We start from the raw sequence: 25673 nt of genomic DNA on the forward strand, positions 1-25673 counted from the left end.
TGCACCATATGAGTTCCGTTTCTTCCAAGAAATCAGGAACTCGAATTGTGACATCCATTTTCTTTCTGATGACTTCATTTCTGATCATTTTCTGCCTGGACTGCACACTGTCTACAAAAGTGCAGCTCAATTGCCATCTGTATTTTCGTTAATTGAGATTTAACTGTTCATACTTCTTATCTGTTTCTCATAATTGTTTTGTTTTCTTTCTAATTTGTTGGTTCCATAAAATACCATTTAATGTTTCAAGACTGTACGTTCTAGTATTTATTCTTGAAGATATATACTATGCTCTGTGCTGTATCAAACATTTCTGTAAGTTACTTACCTTTGTCATAGTTAAAGATTACTTCTGTATAACTAATTTATAAGCACCCTGTCCAAGTGAATTTCACGACGACATCTGATGTCTGGCCTGAGAACAGTTTCTACAACTATTTAAATAATAGAGAACCAGCTTTTGTCTCCATATGGCATCTTCAGATGACATTGGAACTGCAGAGGAAATGACTTAACGACATACACAGACATTGCTCATGGCGGCAAGTGTTCTGGAAAACCTGGAATTCGCTGGGAATTGCATTTTACCTGGAAAAATCAGGGAAATCTCAGTAATTCTGTAAAATTTCAAGGGATTCTGTGTTTTAACTGAACATTGTAATTTAATTTTATGGAGCTTTATAAATAACAAATTTTAAAATACTTAATATTTTAAAGTGAGTTAATTATTTGAATATTAGTCCATATAAATTATGTTGATGTTTAAATGCTGCACTTGGAACTACAGCTGAGAGGAAAGAAAAGTCACTGTTGTGAGATCCTCAGTGTACACTTCCCCCACCCCACCCCACCCCCTACCATTAAATTTCTCAGGGGCTTCTTATGGCATTATCTACCTCCCCATGCCTGGAATTTGCAGGGATTTTTTTCCAAGTTTGAGTATCATCCTGTCATTGTTATAGATACATAAAATGAAGAGATATAGCATGTTTACAAGAGAAATTATTTCTTTTTATGTTGTGAAGGAATCAATGTTTTTCACAAAAAATGAAAAATAAAATTGAATTTACTGTTGTAACCTGAAATGAGTGTAAAATGCTTAACTTAACTGAGAGGAAACAGAAAATAGGGCTTTGTACATGTGATATCCGAACTACAGACATAAGAGAAATAATATGACCAGCTGAGTCTCTCCCCTCTGCATTGCAAATGCAGAGAATTGCGTCAAGTAGCGGGTGCTGAGGAGTAAGCGTGGGATTGACGGTGTTGCAGAGATGCCTACCGTGCTGGAGAGGGTGAGACGGGCAGTGCTGGAGACGCCCGCGGACCGCAAGAGCCGCTACCTCGCGCTGGCCGCTGTCTGCGCGGAGTCTGGCTGCCTGCCACTGCTGGCTGCGGCCCCCACCCTGCCGGAAGACCTGCTGGCTGCACTCCAGGACAGGACGCTCGCACCACACGTAAGCCTCACCTTCCCCTCTCTGTTTGGCTCTGGGTCAAATTGCTAAATGAGGGTAATCGCGAAAGCAAGGTCTCCAAAGTACTGGGGCCGCTTCTTTGCATGGCTGTTGGCCACACTGTTTTTTTCCTTGCTCCCTCCTTTCTCTACAGAAACCATTGCACATCCGCTTGGGATTTTAGCCTCGGCTTGGCAGCCGGTTTTTATAGAGCTCCTGTTAGCCACTACAGCCAGGTGTGAAGTTCACACAGTTATCCAGTTTTTTAGTGCAAGAGGCATTAAACCGATCGACATTCGTTGACAGATGTCAGTAGTGTATGAAGAGTCTTGAATGGGTGTCTAAAATGTCCACAAGTGGTGTAGAGAGTTTTCAGCTGGCCGTACTGAAATTTGTGATGAGGAAAGAAGCGGGAGACCACCAATTCCCGAAGAGACTGTCACAGAAGTTGAACAAATTGTGCTTTGAGATGGCGGTATAGTTCTGCAATGTTGTTCCTGAGATTTCTTGAAGCACCATTCACCAGACTTTGAGCAAAGTGTTGAAACTTCAGGTATGCACAAGATGGGTCCCGAGAATGCTGACAGAAGACCACAAATGGCAACACGTTGAAGCTTGCTGCCAATTTCTTCAATGCTGTCCAGATGAGAACATCACTGTTTTGGATTCAATAGTCTCAGTCGATGGAACCTGGGCTTTCCATTTCACACCCGAGATGAAACAACAAGCACGACAGTGGCGACATTCAGATTCACCCGAGCTGCGAAAATTCGAAATAACGCAGTCTGCCAGTAAAGTTGTTGCAATTGTGTCTCGGTATTGGAAGCGGATATTGTTCGTCAACTTCACGGTTCCTGGACAACAATAAATGCCAACAGGTATTGTCAGAGATTAAAAAGACTCAGACGGGTGATTGAGAACCGAAGAAGGGGAATTTTGAGCAAGGTCAGAAGCCTTCTCCACGACAATGCTTGGCCCCACATTGCCTGTCAAACTGCGGATCTTCTGCGGCATTATGGATGGGACATAATCACTCATCCATCCTATAGTCCAGACTTAGCACCCAGTGACTACCACTTATTTCCCAAGTTGAAAGAACACTTGGGTTGAATGCACAGGGGAAAGATGAGGTTTGACGCTTCTACAGTAGCATGGCAGCAGGCTGGTATGTCATAGGCAAAAACTGCTGTAGCATTTCCAGAAATGCAGCGATCAAAATGGCAATTATGTCAAAAAATAGAAAAATGTTCAAGCTTCAAACTATGCACAATTTATTGTACATAAACGCTTCTTTATATTTTTTTAAAAAGTGGAGACCATACTTTTGGTATCACCTCATACAAGCATGTTTTCTCATGTCTGTTATGTATCATTAATTGTATGGATAATGAAGGAACTTTTCCCTAGTTCGATGCACACAGCTAGAAATGTTGTCCTATTATTGCTGTTTTTGGTACTGGTCTTCAGCCATTTAGGCATGACGTAGTACTAGTAGTAGTAGCCCAGTGCCATTCGAACTGTTTCCACATTCACCATACCCACTCTAGAGCTGTCTCATATCCCACAGCTGATCTTACAGCAAGATGAAATATGAGTGCAAAGTAGACACATGTAAAAATCGGTTTCATCCTTTTGAGGTGGGTATGACAAGTGCAACAGCCAGTAGGCATAAATAGCAAACAGGAGCCTTTAAAGCAAGAGAGTTATAAGCATGCATTTTCACCTTTTCACAGTGTATTGGATAACACATTAAATTTCTGTCATGCACCCGTGGAAATTCTGTTTTGGTGGCCCCACGGGTGGTTGAGAAAGCACTCAGATGTTTGAGTCTGCACTCTCATGTATCTTTGATGACGGCAACACTGTGGGAACTTCTGTGTGATTTAATTTTAGTGAGATCCAGGTCTCATGTCATGTCCAAATTAAAACCATGATCACAGTTTCTTAAGTGATCTACTAATCCAATCTCTGTGGCCTTGTAGTCTCTAGAGTGGCACGTATATATCCACCGTTCTGCCACTGCTGCCTTGTCCAGATGTAACAAGCCAGTGTCTGCCGATGTTCAGTGCATCTGCCACGAACACTTCATTTTGTTTGACCAATACATGAAATGCCCCAATACCCATAAGGAACCTGGTACACACTCGCATTTGGAATTGACGAGTCGTCCTTCACAGAACTGAGAAAGGCACCTGCTTTCTTAGCAGACTGGAAGACCACTTTGCACTGTGTTTCTTGAGGAAAGTGCCACCCTCATATTCATGACTGCACACCTGCACCTTGATTTCATGTGCAACATCTTGCAAATCTGTTGCCATAAATATCCGTTCAGTTCAAGATGCTCTTCAGGGGTTGGAGTTCATCCTGCACGGATTTGTAGCCCGAGACACTGTTTGCACCTCACGCCACTAAAAATGTATCCAAACTTGGGGCAAAATAACAATAAGCAAAGCAATTAAATGTTCGATTAAGGAACAAACCGAACTTCATTTGTAAGAATTGAGTTATAGTTACGGTATGCTGTTTCTTTGGTCAGTGTCAATGTAAGGGAGATCACAAATTCCACTAAGCTTTCTGGCAGTGTCTCCTTCAGAGCAAACTAGTACAAAGGATGACATGTTGAGTTGCATACAAGCATAGAGAAACGGCTTACACATTTAGCTAAAGGCCAAAGCCTTATTCAGAAAAGAAAACACACATACATTCATAGACACAAACAACCACATTTCTGACACGCGTGATCATCATCTCATACCCCATCAGAGGCCGGGCTACCTGTGAAAGCAGCCATGTCATATATCAGCTCTGCTGCAATAATTACACATATTTTTACACTGGGGGACTCAAAAAGGACTTTAAAACTTTGGAATATTACAGAAATTTTTTGAGATATATTGCAGAATCAGTAGATGCGTCATTTTGTAGCAAACAACCTGAAGTTTGATTCACACAGTACATCAGAATGTCATTTCACCACCAGGAGTACCAGCTCAGTACACAGATAAAATGGCTACTTTCACTGATCTCCAGGCTTGATGCCACTGGATTTCTTTCTCTGGGGTTTCATTTAAGACTATGTGTATGTCCCCCCCCCCCCCCCCCCGCCCCACCAAACAACTTAGCCAACCTGAAGAATCGAACCTATGGTAACCTACTGTCCTCACCCCTCCATCCAACAGTTTCCACCCCCTCTGTCCTATCACCTCCTCTCCACTCATGTCTCTCACCCTCATTGTGTGTCACCCTCTACCAAAGCACCTGCCACCTGCCTGTCTTTCCCTTTCCCCTTTTCTGCTCCCCCCCCCCCCCCCCCTTCCTGCCCCACAGACTACTGACACTGTGCCTGGTGACTGTCTTGTTATGCTTCCATGTACAAGGTGTACAGCTTTGCTTCCGACGTTTTTTTCCCAAACTTTTGAGGCTTCAATGAAACAAGTTGGTTACACATGTATCAATCAAGGTATTTTCAATCGCTGACCACTACTTTCTCCCATCTTTCAGGCAGTGTACGAAACCCATGTTGAAAAAATTATTTGTCTTTTGAAGCAATCCATGAATCAATCCAATTTGTGACTTCTTCGTGAGATTGAAAGTGTTGGTCAGCCAGGCCATGCGTCATTAATCTAAACAGGTTATAGTCAGAGGGAGTAATGTCTGGAGAATATGGCGGGTGGGGTAGGACTTCCCATTTTAATGTTTCCAAGTACGTTTTGACTTCTTTTGCAACGTGGGATTGAGCGTTGCCGTGCTGCAAAATCACTTTATCTTGCCTCTCGCAGTATTGTGGCCGTTTGTCTTTTAATGTTCTGCTCAAATGCATTAATTGCATTCAGTAATGAGCACCTGTGATTGTTTCACTTGGTTTTAACACCTCATAGTACACGACACTGAGCTGGTCCCACCAAATGCAGAGCATGGTCTTGGAGCCGTCAATATTCGGTTTAGCCGTCGACGTGGAAGCATGGCTGGGATATTACCATGATTTTTTGCATTTAGGGTTATTGTAATGAACCCATTTTTCGTCCCTGGTCACAATGCGATGCAGAAATCCATTCTGTTTTTGCCTCTGAAGCAACTGTTCACAAACACACAAATGCCATTCAATGTCTCTCGGTTTCAGCCCACATGGGACCCAAGTTCCTTCTTTCTGAATCATGCCCATAGTCTTGAGACGTTTTGAGATGGGTTGCTGTGTCACTCCCACTAACCGTGCCAATTCTTCATGAGTCTGACGTGAGTCTTCACTCACCAATGTCTCCAATTCCACATCTTCGAAAACATTCTCTCTTCCACCACTGTGCCGGTCTAAGATGTTAAAATCACTGTTCCTGAAGTGTTGAAACCACTCACGACACGTTCTTTCACTAATAGCATCCTTACTATGCATACTTGAGAGAATTCGATGAGACTCAGCTGCTGTTTTCTTCATATTGAAATAAAACAGTAACACCTCCCACAAATACCAAGAATTAGACTCGTAAACTGACATTTTCAATCAAGAACAACTTTATGATGCAGACACAAATCGACTAATGTTTGAATAAGGTTATGTTGACCGAGGTCCAAGCTAACTGCCTGATGTCTGTGATCTGTTTCTTTCGACTGCTGCTTACCGTTGTTGCCACCTATCGGCAAACGGTGGAAGCAAAATTGTTGTACACCTTGTATTTCCTGCCTGCTCCACCAGACAGTGCTCTTCTTTCCGCTCACCCATACTCTACTATCACTTCCCCTTCCCTGCCCCCTCCAGATTGCTGCTTTCATTCCAAGTGACGGTTTCATTCCAGTCTGATTTGCCAGAGATGGCAAAGATGTGTGTGTGAGAGGTGTGTTTGTTTGTGTGAATAAATGTTGTGTTTCCTTTTCTGAAGAAACCTTTGGCTGAAAGCTAATGTGGAAGTGTCTCTTCATTGTGCCTGTCTTCAATTTAACGTGGCATCTTATGGTGGGTAACAATATTTTTCTTTTCCTCGTGTTGTTGATATTAGAATGTGTCCTTGGTCTTTTATTTCCCTAACACAGGTGTTAGGAATAGGCCGTTGAAACATTCCTGTAGTCTATCTGTAACTTCCATGTCTTGCTAGGTTTCTTGCTTCTCTCACTTCTTTTCACAATCACTGTTCAATATCAGTGCTGTAAGGGTTCTGCTATTCAGTGCACTTGAATCGTGACACGGCTTCTCCTGTGTGGATTTTGATCTGTTGTATCAAAGATGCCAAAAGAGGATTTTCTTGTTCCAGTGGAATAATGCTCTTAGAGAAGTTGAACTCAATGTGTTACCTATAATGTACAACTCTAACTTCTCTTAATGAGCAGACAACTCCACTCAGCAGGTAGTAGCACCAACTCGTGGCCTGCGCTGCAAACAGGACAGGATCTCTACAATTCCAACCTGCACAAACTGTCAAAAAACCTCCCGAAAGGGGGGGGGGGGGGGTTCTTCCTGCTTAACGGATGAACATCCCGCATTGGCCAGTGGATACTGAGGACATGGAACACGTCATTCTGTGAATGACATGTTACACCTCAATATTCCAATCTGGAGTTTCCATTGTTTAACTTATTCAAAATATGCATTGTACAAAAATGTAGAACTGGGTGGCTACACTGTGTATTCAGCACAGAATGTGGATAGGTGGCTGTCACAGTAGCTGTGCAGTTGTACGATGTTCCGTATTAGTTAGCTCTAGTCTTGACTGTACTCGTTACGTAATTTAAGTTTTCCTGAGGACTTTCCATTTCTGTACTGACACTGTGGCCACCGGTGACACTGCCGCAGGTGATATCGGCATACGAGGCACTGATGCTGAAGCATTGGGAGGAGAGCCGCGGCTGTGGAGAGGAGGCAGAACAGGTGTGGGCGCGCACGTGGGTGCGTCCGCTGCTGCCGTCGCTCGAGGTGCCCGACGGAGCGGCAGCCGGCGCAGAGCGGTTGGTGGCGGCGGCAGCGCGAGCCTGCCCGGCGGCCTTCACCGCCATCGGTGGAGGTGCGGGCGGCGCAGAGGCCGGTGGAAGTGCCCGGGCGGTGCTGGCGTGGCTGCGCGTGGCGCACCGGCAAGGTGCACTGGATGCGCGGCTGCGTGAGGGTGCCGGCCGTCCAGGTCTCTGGAAGGGCGTACTGTCCTACGGAGCCCTCGAGGATGCATTGCTGCACGAGAATGAGGAGGTAAGTGGAGGGAAAGTTGCCAACAGTTCTTGTATAATGCACTTGGCAAATTTGGTTACCAGGATGCCGAGTTTGGAAATGGGAGTTTCAGAAATTGACATTGAGTTTACTCCTACACCATCATTGTTAGATGTCTGGAACTCTGAGTGGTCCATCATGGACTCCCCAAATAAACTTAGGGCGATAAAGGAGACTGCGACTACTTGTCAGTCTTGCCTTCAAACATTTGCAGCATATCTGCTGTCCCTTGTCAGCTACGCATTGGCTGTATTCTCTAACCGTTGATGACTCTGCGTCCAAGATAACTTGCTGTGTCCTTCATACCAAAAACTCCTCAATCCAGTTATAAATCTCATTCAGTATTCAAGATGATTGTACTTTTGATAATAAGTGTATGGGTGGTATCAAATCAAATGCCTTTCAGAAGTCAACAAATACTGCATCTACCTGACTGCCGTGATCTGTCATATGAGAAAAGTGTAAGTCAGGTTTCACATGATCAGTGTATTTGAAATCTGTGCTGGTTAGCATGAAATAGGTCAGTCTCTTAGATATTCCTCTTTACATTTGAGTTTGGCATATGCTCTCAGATTCTACAGCAAATGTATGTCGAGGATGTTGGACAATAGTTCTGTAGTTCACTTCTGTTGCCCTTCTTGTAGGTGGGTGTCACTTGTGATTTCTTCCAACCTCTGGGCACAGTTTTTTGTTTAAAGGATCTTCGGGGTACATCTTAGGGAAATGGCAGCAAGGGACAGGAAAGGACACCAGGTGCAGTCAGAATGTATGCCTGGGGGCCTCATTCAATGTATTGAAAAGGCTATTCTGGAAGCCATTGAGGAACAGGGTGCAAGCAACTGCTGATTGTGGCACATGCTCGAACAAAAGATATCTGTTGTTGGGCTCCGACATCGTACTTGGATTTTTGCAGCGATTGACAGAAAAAGTTGAGAAGACCAGAATTACATGTAGAGTTTCAACTAAGGTCACAATTTGCAGCATTGTCCCCAGAATTGATCGCAGCCTCTGGGTTCTGAGTCAAGTGAAAGGACTCAACCAACGACTTTGATGGTTCTGTGAAAAGCAAGGCTGCGACTTCCTGGCCTTGTGCCATGGATAGAAAACTGTAGGGAGCTCCTAAATGGGTCACGTGTGCACTACACGTCAGAGACTGATACCTAGGTAGGTAGGGCTCACGCAACAGTTTTTTAGATTAGGCGACTCTCCATCCAGTCCAGGTAACCCAGAAGTGTCACTGTAAGAGGGAAAGAAATGCCTCCCACAGGTGAGAGTATTTCCTAGTGCTTAACTGCCAAAGCATTCACAACGAAGTGCTAGAGTTCGAATTACTTCTGAAAGCAATGACTCTCATGTAATACTAGGTACGGAGAACCGGTTGAAACCTGAAATAGATAGCAATGAGATTTATGGGGAAAATTGAAGTGTATATCAAAAGAATAGGCAAATGGGAAATGGTGGTGTATTTGTTGCAGTAGTCAAGACACCCAAATCCACTGACATAGATATTGGAGCCGCTTGTGAGATTGTGTGGGCAAGATTCGGTATCAAGGGTACGAATAAAGTGGTAACTGGGTCCTTCTGTTGCCCACCACACACATATTCTGACGTAACCAAAAACTTTAGAGAAAACCTAAATTCGGTTATACATGCATGCCCCAATCATGCTGTAAGCATTGGTGGAGACCTCAATCATCCAACAATCAATTGGGAAAATTACAGTTTTTTTAGTGGTGGGCATGATCCTTTGAAACATTACTAAATGTCTTCTATGAAAACTACCTAGAACAGATAAACCCCATTCATGATGGTAATATATAGGATCTAATGGCTACAAATAGACATAATCTCTTTGGAGATGTTCACATTGAAACTGGTGTCACTATTTGTGATGCATTTGTGGCAACAATGATAACCAAAGTTCAGAGAACAACTAAACAAGCAGAAGATATATATTCACTGATGAGCCAGAACATTATGACCACCTACCTTACGGCCAGTATGTCCAGAGGCCTTGGTAGGTTACTGTAGGGAGTTGGCACCACGTCTCCACACACACACACACACACACACACACGCGCGCACACACAAAAGCACGCACGCAATTGCAGGTGAACACTACTCTATTCCGTACCTTCTCCCAAGAAAATGGGGTGCCCCTAAGCTCCATGCTGTACTGTTTGCCATCGCCATAAATCCAATTATGGATTGTCTCCTTCCCGGTGTCTCGGGCTCCCTCTTTGTCAATGATTTTGCGATTTACTACAGCTCTCAACAGACCAGTGTTCCTGAACGATCTCTTCAAGGATGTTTCGATCACACCCACTCGTGGAGCATCGAAACCGGCTTCCGATTTTCTCCCAGTAAGACTGTCTGTGTTAATTCATGCGGAGTTTCATCCGCCTTCCCTACATCTAGTCCCTGTTGACTTTTCGTTTGCAGATGTCACCAAATTCTTGGGACTTGTGTTTGACAGAAAGCTGTACTGGTCTCCCTGTGTTTCATACCTTTCGGCTCGCTGTCTACGATCCCTCAACACCCTCTGTATTCTGAGTGGTACCCCCTGGGGAACAGACCGAGTCATCTTCCTCCGCCTATATTGCACCTTAGTGCCCTTGAAATTGGACTGTGGAAGCATAGTTTACTCCTCTGCATCGCCGTCTATTCTTTGGTGTCTAGATTCTGCCTTTAGCGTTTGGAGCTTTTTACACTAACCTCGTGGAAACCCTTTACGCTGAGACTGCTGAACCTCCATTGTCCAATTGGCGAGCTGTCCTTCTGAGTCATCACACTAGTCATCTGGCTTCCATGCCTGCTCATCCAACCTGTGGCCTTTTTTTCGACACCTCCTTGGATTTAGGATATGCAGGCAGCCCTTCCTCTCTACTATCACCAGGAGTCTGCTTTCATCAACAGCTACATTCACTTTCCTTCCAATTTCCTAAAACTTTCTTGACAAATGGGGGTACAGCACCACCTTGGCTTCACCCTTCGACCTGCCTTCTCCGTGACCTTTGTCAGCTTCCCAAGGATAGTATCCCCCCCCCCCCTCCCCCATATAGTTTATCATTGGGCATTTGCTGCTATATGTGCACAAATGGAGGATGCCACATTTATCTATACTGACATCTCCAAGATCACCTTTAGTTTTGGGGTTTTGGGAGTGCCTAATTATTGACGAAATCCCCATTACATTTCGGCTTCCCAACCAGTATTCGGTTTTTACTACAGAACTTGACGCTGTTCTCCAGGCTGTCCAGTACATCCGCTGCCATCAGGGGATACAGTATATTATATGCTCAGATTCACTCAGCTCTCTTTTCAACCTCCAAGCTCTTTATCCCGTCCGCTCTCAGGTCCACCGAATTCAGGATTGCCTCCATGGGCTCCACTTGGGGGGCATCTCTGTGGCATTCCTCTGGATCCCAGGGCATGTTGGTGTATGCGGAAACGAGGCAGCCAATATAGCGGCAAAAGCTGTTGTCTCTCTTCCTTGGCCTGCTGTTTGCATGGTTCCCTTTGCCAATCTACAGGGTGTTTTATGTCATCATGTTGCTCTTTTATGGCACACACATTGGTCTGCACTACAGGATAATAACTTACGGGACATAAAACCTCTTCCCTGTTCTTGGACCTCTTCCTCATGGTCTTGTCATCGCGGGGAGGTAATTTTAACTAGACTCTGGGTTGGGCACTATCTTTTTAGCCATTGACATCTTTTATGTGACGATCCTCCCCCATTTTCCCCCATTGTTCTCAATGGATGGTGAGACATCTTTAACTTCAGTACCCCTATTTTAATCTGCTACATGCCCGTTTACAGCTGTCGTCTGATATATTTTCACTTTTAGCAGATGACATGCGCTCAGCCAATCATGTTCTTGAATTTATCAGTGTTAGTGAGATGACATTGGTCATTTGAAGCTCATTTTGGGGAAAACAACACACCCTTCGATAGCAACTTTCTAAGATTTCCTGTCGTTTTTAGTTTCCCTCTTTCTTGAGTTTCACCTCCATTGCTGCTGATTTAAATTTCAGCTTTTTACCCTTCATCGAGCCACAGAATGGGCACTTATGACCATAGCAATTTTACATAATTTGAAATGCAATTCAAAAACGCTCGCTCTAACTAAACAAAAGAAAAGCTGCACCAAACTAAGCATTTAGCATTAACTCGGTGACTTCAATGAAAATGATAGTGACAGGGCTGCAATCAAGGACTCCCTATCCAGAACATGTAACAGTGATCTAGAACAGCATGAGTCAAATGAAAATGAAGAAATGGACAAGGAGAAGAGTAAAGATTGGCATGTATTTATAAAAACGATTTCACAGTAGTAAAATTTCCTACGAAAAAAAGGTTCAGATTTTTTTGTTGGTAAAATTGAAAGCATGTCTAATGACACCTATGAAATGACGTTTGTGAGAAAGAAAGTTCTTGATGGTAATGTTTATTTTGTATTTCCAGAAACTGGTGATGCAAATGTGGTAGAAAGAGGCCAAATTATTTTAAAAATTTGTTCCAGAACATAGAAGGCGAGGTAAATTAATTTTTGAAGGGATAGATGATTGACATTAAGTAAATACTTTTCACATTGATTGTGACATTCAATAACTAAAACTTAATATTTGTTTGTCAGTTTTCGTGAATGCAAGTGTTTTTATAGCAAAAATCTCAAGTTTAATGTGCTTGTAAAAATTTGTTTAGTCTAGAAATTGTAAAATTTTGTTGCAAATACAGCAATATATTTCTAAGAAATCAGAATAGTGATCAGATTCACTCCACTGGACATCTGATTTTGTTCCTGCATACAAAATACAATGGTGATCGGATTCGCCTCAACAGGGGAGGTGACACCAGTCAGCAATTAACTTAAAATAATAACTGTAATTATAAACCAAAAATAACGTAAAACATGAATATATCATTATCAGGGTTGTGAAATTAATGTACTGAATTTTTATTCTCATATCACAAGAGTAAATGGATGGAAAAAAATACTGTTTTTGATCGGATTACCTCATTTTACGGTATCTTAATAAGTACCCACGTCAGTGTATTAGTTTTCCATTTTTTCTGTGTCTAACAGTCTTCCCACAAACACATAACAGAGGAACTTCGATTTTACAGTCTCCAATTTTATGTTTTTCGCCATAAATTTGTAGCTCCTCTGAAAAACCCATAAGATCAATGTTGAAAATTCCTCGGTTGTACATTTTTTCCTAGTAAGGTTTACCTTGATTTTAAGTTCTTACCCCATGGCTCGCTTCTCCCATTTTTCTTCCTGTTGACGTTCAATATGACTGATCAAGTTAAAAGTGACTCAAGAGAGTGATGGTTCACTCTACAGGTGGTGTCGGAATTAAGGAAATATTTTAGGCCTTTGTGTGGAGAGGGGCGATGTGTAAGAGGAAATGTTGACATAATCCATGATTGGTGTTGCCAACACAACTTCGCAACATTTAGCTTCACTGCACAATTATGATACAACTACTGCTAGGTTGCAGGGTAAATTTTTTGAGGACTTCTTACTTGCTGTTACACGTCTGTGATTTTTCAAGAACTGATGAAATTCATTGCCACAAATTATTGTATAGACATTGTATTTTACTTTTAATTTCCTTCACTTAGACAGATTTTATGCAGAGTATTATAGAGGATTGTGATTTTTAATCATATATGCCAATTATATTTGTTTTTGCTTATATTTTGTGGGGGTTTTAACAATTTCCTCAGTTCTGCATTTTCCTTGTTTTGTGTTTTAAGTCTGGGCTACACAAAAACTTAAAATAGGGGTTTTACTGTACATAGTTCGCTAACTGCCAACAACTGAGACAGTGCTAGTATTTTCAGACCTTGCCTCACTTCAAAGATGTGTTAGCATATTTGTAGTGGTGGTTCACTAGCCTAAACTCGACACTGGTCCTGGCTGACAGGCCTCTGTTGACAGCATGATACCTCTGTAGTGGACAGCATATGGCGCCTCGAGGTAGGAGGCTCATTCCGATATATGAACAATGCTGCTATAATCTTGTGGGGATCTCACAAGTGTTCCAATAAACTGCTGGAGATGGACGTGTCTGCACACCGAGTCTTTCCTCTGAGACATTTCCAAATGTTTAATGATTTTATGCCCCTTCAAAGTGCAGCATCCATGTTAGTTCCTTGAAGTTTAAAACACTGTCGACCATTTTGAGCTCTGGTTGCTTAAAACTCAAATGTGGTTACAATTTACCCAGTTTTCTCTGAATAGAACGTAAAACCAGTTGTATTCACACATTTTTTAGCCTTGTGGTGATCACCTGTACTTGGTGAATTGTTGATTTAAGAGCAGATAAACAATAGAAAATTACAAAATTATCCACAAAGAATGAACGCCTAACAAGGGTTCCCGACTGTGACTGAGATGCCATTGATAGCTATTGCAAATAGTGTTAAACTTAACACACTGCATTTTGGAACTGCATTCTCATGAATAAACTGGTCTGATGTGAGTATATTGAAATGTATTTGAGGTATAAAACTATGCATATTTACCTGATGTCACTTGGCAGAAAAAGACAGCTGTGATACTAGTGGTCTTTACCCACTACAAGCGACACAAGTGAGTATAGATAAATGTAAATGCGTAGAGATGTACTTCAGCAGTGGACACTGAATGGCCGATGACAACACTCAAACAGCAGTGTGTACGAGTTTTGTACTAACATTGATTTTCTGTCATAGGTCTCATTTTAAATAGGGTTCGTGTGGTCATTATGTCATGATGAACCACCTCCACTGTCCTCTGGTTGACATCGCAGGCAGTCCTGGTCTTGATTCTCAGTGGCCTCCTCAGATTTTTCTGTGGTGGAAATTTCTGGAATGGCATCTGCACAGCATTGTGAGACTACCTTGTAAAGTAAGCACTGAGACTGATAGAAAACCCACTGAACTGGCATCAAATACAAAGGCTCACACCAAGCTGATGCATGTACTCAGTTGACGTTTATTTATTTATTTATTTCTATCATGTTGTAATCATTTTCATATATTTTTCCATCAACTAGACATTTTGTTTTCTGTTGCAGATGAGGATGTCGGCTCTCTCTCTGCTAGTCGAGGGCCACAGGTCAACGGAGCCATTCTCGCCTGCGGAGCTGCAGCTGGTTCGGACCTTCCTACGGCACAACGTGAACGTGCAGGAGCCGTCTGCGCGCCAGCGGGGTCTCGCCCTCATCAAAAAGGTGAGCCCCCGAGTATGTGGTCATGTGGTCGGTGGCAGCCTCTGCTTTCTGACCGTCACGTTGTATGACGGACAGCACAGAGCTAAATGTCAAACTCTTCTTCTGTATCTACATCTGCATTCTGAAAGCCAGAGAGCATTTTGTGTACCACTAGCACTTTCCCTCTGTGCTGTTCCACTCACAAATTATGTGCAGGAAGAGCAACTGTTAGTAAATTTCCGTGTGAGTTCAGATTTCTCCTATTTTACTTTAATAATATTTTATTTCACTATAGGTAGAATGTACACTCTTAGAACTTAACAGTAAAGCACATTGTGGTGCAAGTCCTTGGTTCTCACCACCCACCTGGCCTTAATTTACATCTACATCCATACTCCGCAAGCCACCTGTCGGTGTGTGGCTTAGCGTACTTTGTGTACCTCTATCAGTTCTCCCTTCTATTCCAGTCTCATATTGTTCGTGGAAAGAAAGATTGTCAGTATGCCTCCGTGCGGACTCTAATCTCTCTGATTTTATCCTCGTGGTCTCTTTGTTCGTGGAAAGAAAGATTGTCAGTATGCCTCCGTGCGGACTCTAATCTCTCTGATTTTATCCTCGTGGTCTCTTCACGAGGTATACGTAGGAGGGAGCAATATACTGCTTGACTCCTCGGTGAAGGTATGTTCTCGAAACTTCAACAAAAGCCCGTACCGAGCTACTGAGCGCCTCTGTTGCAGAATCTTCCACTGGAGTTCATCTGTTACCTGCGTAACGCTTTCGCGATTACTAAATGATCCTGTAACGAAGCAAGCTGCTCTCCATTGGATCTGCTCTATCTCTTCTATCAACCCTATCTGGTACAGATCCCACACTGGTGAGCAATATTCAAGCAGTGGGTGAACAAGTGTACTGTAACCTACTTCCTTTGTTTTCGGATTGCATTTCCTTAGGATTCTTCCAATGAATCTCAGTCTGGCATCTGCTTTACCGACGATCAACTTTATATGATCATCCCATTTTAAATCACTCCTAATGCCTACTCCCAGATAATTTATGGAATTAACTGCTTCCAGTTGCTGACCTGCTATATTGTAGCTAAATGATAATGGATCTTTCTTTTTATGCATTCGCAGCACATTACACTTGTCTACATTGATATTCAATTGCCATTCCCTGCACCATGTCAATTCGTTGCAGATCCTCCTGCATTTCAGTACAATTTTCCATTGTTACAACCTCTCGATATACCCTAGCATCATCCACAAAAAGCCTCAGTGAACTTCCGATGTTATCCACAAGGTCATTTATGTATATTACGAATAGCAATGGTCCTACGACGCTCCCCTGCGGCGCACCTGAAATCACTCTTACTTCGGAAGACTTCTCTCCATTGAGAATTACATGCTGCGTTCTCTTATCTAGGAACTCTTCAATCCAATCACACAATTGGTCTGATAGTCCATATGCTCTTACTTTGTTCATCAAACGACTGTGGGGAACTGTATCGAACGCGTTGTGGAAGTCAAGAAACACAGCATCTACTTGGGAGCCCGTGTCTATGGCCCTCTGAGTCTCGTGGATGAATGGATGAATAGCGCGAGAGCTGGGTTTCACACGATCGTATTTTTCGAAACCCATGCTGATTCCTACAGAGTAGATTTCTAGTCTCCAGAAAAGTCATTATTCTCGAACATAATACGTGTTCCAAAATTCTACACCTGATAGACGTTAAGAGATATAGATCTATAGTTCTGCACCTCTGTTCGATGTCCCTTCTTGAAAATGGGGGTGACCTGTGTCCTTTTCCAATCCTTTGGAACACTACGCTCTTCTAGAGACCTACGGTACACCGCTGCAAGAAGGGGGGCAAGTTCCTTCGCGTGCTCTGTGTAAAATCAAACTGGTATCCCTTCAGGTCCAGTGGCCTTTCCTCTTTTGAGTGATTTTAATTGTTTCTCTATCCCTCTGTCGTCTATTTCGATATCTACCATTTTGTCAACTGTGCGACAATCTAGAGAAGGAACTACAGTGCAGTCTTCCTCTGTGAAACATCTTTGGAAAAAGACCTTTAGTATTTCGACCTTTAGTCTGTCATCCTGTGTTTCAGTACCATTTTGGTCACAGAGTGTCTGGACATTTTGTTTTGATCCACCTACTGCTTTGACATAAGACCAAAATTTCTTAGGATTTTCTGCCATGTCAGTACGTAGAACTTTACTTTTGAATTCATTGAACGTCTCTCGCATAGCCGCCCCCCCCCCCCCCCCCCAGACTACATTTCGTTTCGCGTAATTTTTGTTTGTCTGCAAGGCTTTGGCTATGTTTATGTTTGCTGTGAAGTTCCCTTTGCTTCCGCAGCAGTTTTCTAACTTGGTTGTTGTACCACGGTGGCTCTTTTCCATCTCTTACGATCTTGCTTGGCACATACTCATCTAATGCATATTGTACAATGGTTTTGAACTTTGTCCACTGATCCTCAACACTATCTGCACTTGAGACAAAACTTTTGTGTTGAGCCATCAAGTACTCTGAAATCTGCTTTTTGTCACTTTTGCTAAACATAAAAATCTTCCTACCTTTTTTAATATTTCTATTTACGGCTGAAATCATCGCTGCAGTAACCGCTTTATGTTCGCAGATTCTCTATTCTGCGTTAACTGTTTTAAGTAGTTTGGGTCTGTTTGTCACCAGAAGGTCTAATATGTTATCGCCACGAGTCGGTTCTCTGTTTAACTGCTCAAGGTAGTTGTCAGATAATGCACTTGAAAAAATTTCACTGGATTCTTTGTCCCTGCCACCTGTTACAAACTTTTGAGTCTCCAAGTCTATATCCGGCTAATTAAAATCCCCACCCAGAATTATAACATGGTCGCGAAATCTACTCGAAATATATTCCAAATTTTCCTTCAGGTGCTCTGCCACAACAGCCGCTTAGCCAGGGGGCCTATAGAGACATCCAGTTACCATGTTTGAGCCTGCTTTAACCATGGGCTTCACCCAAATTATTTCACATTTCGGATCTCCGTCAATTTCCTTAAATACTATTGCACATTAGACCTTCTGTCTCAGCATTTATCCACATTAACTACTCCTTTCTTCACTCCATTTTAGTTTTCTATCTCTTTCATTTTCTGACTTGTCTATTTTTCGCCAACCCGCCTCCCACCTCTGTTACGTGCAATGCATTCAGTTTTTCACTCTTACTAACTTGTGCACGATGTTTTAGCAGTAATCTCTGTCTTGCACATTACCCTGTCTTCCACCTTTAAGCCCTTAGGTTTTCAAACCTCATCCTGTGTAGTCCCCAACATTCGGTTTTTTCTTCTCATCCTGTCTGACAAGTGTCCCCTGACCTGGGGTGCAGGGTGACTTTTCTGAACTATACCCCTTTCTCCAAACCTTTCCAGTTCTTTTCCTTCACCCCTCTTCTTTCTCCTTCAACTCTTCTGCCAGAAGAAGCAGACACTGGCTCTGAAAGCTTGTAAAAGTTAAATTATTTTGTGTGAGTGTTTGCCTGCTGCTGCTTGGTGAGTAGATTTTTTTTTATCTATCCATTTACAGTTGTTGTTGTTGTGGTCTTCAGTCCTGGTTTGATGCCGCTCTCCATTTACAGTATATTATAATAATTGATTATTTTTGTTGTTATAAAATAGCTAAACAGTTTGTCTATAGTCTGAAGCTAATATTTATTTACTCACAAATTCATCCTCAGCTTCTGAGGCCATTGTCAGGCGATAACTGAATGACACAGTCTCAGATAAAATGAGGTTTGACCTGTGAGCCAGAGGCAGGGCTCGAATCCTAGTTGTTAATACTGTGTTCTGTTGTCTGTTAAAGATAAGTGTTTGCCTTTCCTTTATTGTATGTACAGAGTTATTAGTTATGTAGTTATATAGTTCTGAGAAACAGAAGTATTTCATTATAAAAAATAAATAAATAAAATGAGAAAAGTTGAACTGGTTTGTGTGTAAATAAATAATAGTTGCAGAAATATAGAAAGTGAGTTTCTTTGAACTTGGGTTCCCAGTTGCTAAGAATTTTTTTTAAATGAGTCCATACTGCCTGCAACTGTTACCGTTTAGATTATATTCATGGTATTGCACAATTTTGGTCTTAGGCCATCTTCAAGTACTTTGTTAAAATTCTTTTTAGTAAAAACAATATTAGATCTTCAGAATATTCTTCTAGTTAAAGTAAAAACCTGTGACTAAGCAGAACTTAGATTATGCTAGTTACAGTACCTTGTGATATACATTTGTTAGATATCTCAACATCAAAAATCTACAGTGGCAAATATTACCAATTTACTGGAAGATTATGTTAGGTGATACATATATGCATAGTATGTCTTCCATATTTATCTAACTGTTCGCATATAGTAGAGGGAAACATTCCACGTTGGAGAAATATATTTAAAAACAAAGATGATTTGACTTACCATACGAAAGCACTGGCAGGTCGATAGAAACACAGACAGACACATACATTTGTGTGTATGTATGTGTCTGTTTGTGTTTCTATCGACGTGCCAGCGCTTTCGTATGGTAAGTCACATCATCTTTGTTTTTAAATATATTGTTCGCATATAGGGTCATATAGAGGGGGTAACTTTAATGAATTTACAACTTTAACTGTGTATAATCTAAAATTTATTTGTAGAGTGGAATATTTCAAAAATAAACTGAAAATTTTCAGGTGGCACGGAATTATTCATAAATCCAAGGAAAAACTCAGGAATTTTTTAGAATTAGGAATTTTTCAGTGTTTTAGTGTTCAATTAAATTTTTGTAATTTTGACTGGTAAGAACTGATACTCTACCAAAGAATTTTCCTTTAGGCTGCTACTGAGAATAATACTGCAGCAATAAAACATAAACAAGTGAATAACACCAAAATAAAACTTTAGTTGCAAAGAAAATGTGCCATTTACAGCAAAACACAGTGCACACACAAGCATCTACCGACAGCAGAACGTATCAAAGACTGTGCAATACTTCGCAACAACAGACTGCTATCAATGCGTCTTTCCTGTGGGCCTCCTTTTAGTGGGGATGACGTCACAACTGTTTACATTTCTAACAGATTGTGGGAAAATAAAATGCGAATGGTGGTTTGAGATGCGCTACTTTCAAAGAAAATTTTCTTTTACACAAAATGAATTATCTTACATGTGAGAATGTGTGATGAATTTCTTAAATCATGGGGCATTGTCTCTCATTCAAAACTCGATTGAGAACCAGCCACTTAGAAAAATTTCAAGCCCAGAAGACCAGTGTTTTGTCCTGTTATTTAAAATTTTACTGGCATATTTGTGTTTGAAATATCTTAAAGGGTAACACACGCTAAAAAAGACCAAGTTTAAAGGTTAATGTTTAATATTTATTTTAACTCTTTCATCAATTACAAATTATGAAATAACAATGGCAAGAAGTATAATTATCCTAAAGAAGAAAGAAAAACAATTGTGAAGTGAGTTCTTGAGCAATTTCACCTGTAATTGGCCTTTCTGTGGAAAAGTTAAAGCACTTGTTGGAACATGTGTTGGGCCAGGTAACCCATGAAATCTTAGGTGCACTGCACAATAGTAAAATTTATGATTGTTCTTGTCAGAAATATTCAGCTGCTGCAATTTAAGCTGTGCTCATGGAACTATGCTTGACTACACCACACAAGAAAACGGCAAAAATTTTTGAATACCTAATACTATATGTGAAAGCTTATCTTTTCTTGTAGCTATACTGTATGTATATTAATTTAAACCATTAAATTTTCCTACTTGCGTGTTCGTGCTACTTAACAGTTATGTTGGTGTTAGCTGATTACATCAGGTGTGCTATGCTCTGAATATCAGCTGTGATTGGTATGATATACTGTCACTTAACATGGAAAAAAATTTGCTTTCACCAGAGGTACATTGTATTTTCACCTGATAAGAAGAGTATTTTCAACTGGGAAATCCAGGGAATTTTTTCTTGTCCGCATATACCGCCTGATGAAGAAATTCTTTATTTTTTCTACATATAATACATACATGAATGGATGGACGATATTTAGCACTAGTGTTATGGCTAATACGTATTGCGCTCTGAATTTTTGTTTGAGTATGTTCTGTGATTTTATGACATTTTAGGATGTTCTACTGGTTGTAACAATCACTCTGCAAAATAATGTGTGTTAATTCTGAAACACATTGCTTTGAGGTCTTACTGAAGCAAACCTTTAACCATAGAGTTTCTGAGATTCGTGTTAATAAATTGAAAAATTAGAGGCATGGGTGTCTTAAATTGTTACTAATTGAACAAATAAGGTAAATTACTGATAGTGCAGTTTGTCTTGTACTGTTTCAAGCTGAGGAGAAGGATTTATCAGGTGTTTGCACCACACTTTGTGCATCACGATCACGGTTTGCTCCTGTATCATTGAGTTTGTGTAAGATTTTCTTCTCTTGGGCGTGCCGAATATTGTCCTGTTGTTTCCCGTTTCTAGCTGTTGGAGCGACTGAGGGACTCCTGGCAGTCTTTGGAGCGCCAGGTGAAGGCAGCTGAGAAGTCCGGCGAGGGGGCAGTGGAGGCAGAGAAGGCTCTGGCGACTGCCTCACTCTTCCTCCAGTGGCTTGTCGAGTTCAGCTTCTCCAGCATCTTTCCGGGAGCTAACTTCAGCCGGCGGGGCTCCGCTCTTCAGGTACACATGTCGGACTTCTCGCAGTCGTTTCTGCTGCCAAACAATTTTTTATGTGTGCCCACAGGTACTTACTCTCTAAGGAATGGAAACTTGAATGTTAATGCACCTTCTGATGTAAGACATGTGACCAGTTTCTCCCCACATGAAGGTGCATTGTGGGTAGTTTTAAGACAGCGACTTTCTACATAGACTTTTATTTAATGTATTTATTTACAGTTGCTTTTTGGATGCTCTACAGCAACTATATACTTGATAAGAAATTTTTAAAGGAAACAAACCATTAAACTGTTTGTTTATTATGTGACTAGTTTTTGAGATCAGACTATTGTCTGAAATCTTACACTGGCAATAATTACATCCCAGTTGGCATCTTGTATACTTAGGGACGAGAAGAAATCATTTTATTGTATGGCCAAAATTAGCGTTATTTTTTTAAAATGTCAGTGTTATTTTTTGCCAGAATTGGTGTTGCTTTTACCTAAATTTGTTGTTACCATATATTTTTTACCTTATTTGGTGTTTTTTTTACCAAATTTGGTGGTGTTTTGCCAAATTTATTATTTCTTTTCCAAATTCCATAATTTTTTGCAAGTTATTGTTTGCCAATTTATGTTTTGTGTTTGCCAATTTCTCTGTTATTATCAGATCCATTGTGTTGCCAAATTAATGTTTTTTTCCAAATTCCATAATATTTTGCCAGTTCAGTGCTGTTTTTACCAAATTGAGTGTTGTTTTTCCCATGGTTGGTTGTCGGTCTTCAATCCAGAGACTTGTTTGATGCAGCTCTCGATGCTACTCTTTCCTGTGCAAGCTTTTTAATCTCCAAGTAACTACTGCACCGTAGATCCTTCTGAATCTGCTTAGTATACTCATCTCTTGGTCTCCCTCTATGATTCTTACCCTCCACACAGCCCTCCAGTACTAAATTGGTGATCCCTTGATGCCTCAGAACATGTCCTACCAACCAATCTCTTCTTCTAGACAAGTTGTGCCACAAATTTCTCTTCTCCCCAATTCTATTCCATACCTCCTCATTAATTACATGATCTTCCTATCTAATCTTCAGAATTCTTCTGTAGCACCACATTTCGAAAGCTTCTATTCTCTTCTTGCCTAAACTATTTATCGTCCATGTTTCACTTCCATACGTGGCTACACTCCATACAAATATTTTGAGAAAAGACTTCCTGACACTTAACTTTATAGGCGATGTCAACATATTTCTGTTCTTCAGAAATGCTTTTCTTGCCATTGCCAGTCTACATTTTATATCCTCTCTACTTTGAACGTCATCAGTTATTATGCTCCTCAAATAGCAAAACTCATCTACTACTTTAAGTATTTTATTTCCTAATCTGATTTCCTCAGAATCACCTGATTTAATTCAACTACATTCCATTATCCTCATTTTATGTTTGTTGATGTTCATCTCATAGTCTCCTTTCAAGACACTGTCCATTCCACTCAATTGCTCTTCCAGGTCCTTTACTGTCTCTGACAGAATTACAATATCATCGGCAAATCTCTTAAGTTTTTAATTCTTCTACATGGGTTTTAATTCCTACTCCAAATTTTTCTTTTGTCCCCTTTATTGCTCGCTCAGTGTATAGATTGAATAACATCAGGGATAGGCTACAACCCTGTCTCACTCCTTTCCCAACCACTGCTTCCCTTTCATGCCCCTTGACTCTTACAACTGCCATCTGGTTTCTGTACGAACTGTAAATAGCCTTTTGCTACCAGTTGCTGAGATTGGTTGTGACATAGCCACGATGGACCAACACAAGAATTTTTCTCAAATTACAAAAAAATTCAATAGTTTAGGTGCAATTTTTGCACCTTGCCCAAAGAGACACCAAAATGAAAATAAATTATTTTAATAGAATGAAATGTGCTCTGTTGAATGGTGTTAATGAATGTAATGTGGTAGGTGTCCATTTTGATACATTCATGGTTTTTTAGCAAATGTACAGGATGGTAGCACAGTAATGAATTATACAAGCCAGGCCCAAATTTGTGATATACCGGGTGATCAAAAAGTCGGTATAAATTTGAAAACTGCATAAATCACCGAATAATGTAGATAGAGAGGTACGAATTGACACACATGCTTGGAATGACCAAAAAAATACAAAAGTTCAAAAAATATCCGACAGATGGCGCTTCATCTGATCAGAATAACAGTAATTAGCATAACAAAGTAAGACAAAGCAAAGATGATGTTCTTTACAGGAAATGCTCAATATGTCCACCATCATTCCTCAACAATAGCTGTAGTCGAGGAATAATGTTGTGAACAGCACTGTAAAGCATGTCCGGAGTTATGGTGAGGCATTGGCATCGGATGTTGTCTTTCAGCATCCCTAGAGATGTTGGTCGATCACGATACACTTGCGACTTCAGGTAACCCCAAAGCCAATAATCGCACGGACTGAGGTGTGGGGACCTGGGAGGCCAAGCATGACGAAAGTGGCGGTTGAGCACACGATCATCACCAAACGACACGTGCAAGAGATCTTTCATGCGTCTAGCAATATGGGGTGGAGCGCCATCCTGCATAAACATCGTACTTTCCAGCAGGTGTTTATCAGCCAGGCTGGGGATGGTGCAATTCTGTAACATATCGGCGTACCTCTCACCCGTCACAATAGCAGTTACAAAACCAGAATCACGCATTTCCTCAAAGAAAAAAGGCCCGATAACGGTAGATGTGGTAAATCCGACCCATACCGTGACTTTCTTGTCGTGCAATGGAGTTTCCACAACAGTTCTACGATTTTTGATAGCCCAAATTCTGCAGTAGTGGGCATTGACAGACCCTCGGAGCGTGAAATGAGCTTCGTCGGTCCACAACACGTTACTCAACTAATCGTCATCTCCGCCATATTTTGAAATGCCCACACCGCAAATGCTCTCCGCTTCACTAAATCGCTAGGTAACAGTTCGTGATGCCAATGGATTTTGTATGGATAGCATCGGAGGGTACGCCTCAGTACCAACCAAACAGTAGTGTATGGAATGCCGATGCGACGTGCGACTGCACGAGTGCTGAGTTCCCCGTGCATAGACGAACCCGCTACAGTCTCCATTTCCTCCTGAACTGTCTCAGCAGCATTACGCCTTGTGCTCGGTCGGCCACGACAGGGTCTATCGTCTAAACAACCCATGGCTTCGAACTTCAAAATCATTCTCGCCACAGCTGCATTTGTCAACGGACCTTTACCCGCGCGAATCCCCTTCCTATGGCGATGGGATCGTAACACTGAACTAGCACATTCCCCATTCTGATAATACAGCTTCACTAAAAGCGCCTTTTCAGGTAATGTCAACATGCTGCGACTGCTGGCGCATCTCATTCTCTCTCTCATTACACGATTGTCATGCGCAGTCACTGACGTTTTGCTGTCCGGCACCGTCTGTCGGACATTTTGTGAAGTTTTTTTTGTTCTAATAAAACCCCATGTCATTCCAAGCATGTGTGTCAATTTTTACCTCTCTATCTACATTATTCTGTGGTTTATTAAGTTTTCAAATGTATACTGACTTTTATATTTAAAAACAAAGATGATGTGACTTACCATACGAAAGTGCCGGCAGGTCGATAGAAACACAAACAAACACATACATACACACAAAATTCTAGCTTTTGCAGCCAATGGTTGCTTCGTCAGGAATCGCGCGCACACACACACATATCCATCCGCACATACACAGACACAAGCAGACATTTGTAAAGGCCTTGCTTGTGTCTGTGTATGCGCGGATGGATATGTGTGTGTGTGTGTGTGTGTGTGTGTGTGTGTGTGTGTGTGTGTGTGTGTGTGCGCGCGAGTGTATACCTGTCCTTTTTTCCCCCTAAGGTAAGTCTTTCCGCACCCGGGATTGGAATGACTCCTTACCCTCTCCTTAAAACCCACATCCTTTCGTCTTTCCCTCTCCTTCCCTCTTTCCTGACGAAGCAACCATTGGTTGCAAAAGCTAGAATTTTGTGTGTATGTGTGTGTTTGTGTTTCTATCGACCTTCCGGCGCTTTCGTATGGTAAGTCACATCATCTTTGTTTTTCAATATATTTTTCCCACGTGGAATGTTTCCCGATTATATTCATATTATACTGACTTTTTGATCACCTGGTATTAAACACCCAGAC

General features: G+C 41.5%; 1 protein-coding gene across 1 annotated transcript in view; it reads left to right on the top strand.

Annotated features, from left to right (window-relative positions):
• The window catches only part of LOC126424664 (thyroid adenoma-associated protein homolog), a 249010-nt gene that overhangs the window by 100267 nt on the left and 123070 nt on the right, over nucleotides 1-25673 (top strand). Inside the window, 4 exon segments of the mRNA XM_050087394.1 lie at nucleotides 1273-1457; nucleotides 7234-7620; nucleotides 14710-14865; nucleotides 21331-21525. Coding sequence (XP_049943351.1) covers nucleotides 1273-1457; nucleotides 7234-7620; nucleotides 14710-14865; nucleotides 21331-21525 — 923 coding nt within the window.

This window comes from Schistocerca serialis, chromosome 10 (genome assembly GCF_023864345.2).
Source record: "Schistocerca serialis cubense isolate TAMUIC-IGC-003099 chromosome 10, iqSchSeri2.2, whole genome shotgun sequence".
Lineage (NCBI taxonomy): Eukaryota > Metazoa > Arthropoda > Insecta > Orthoptera > Acrididae > Schistocerca > Schistocerca serialis.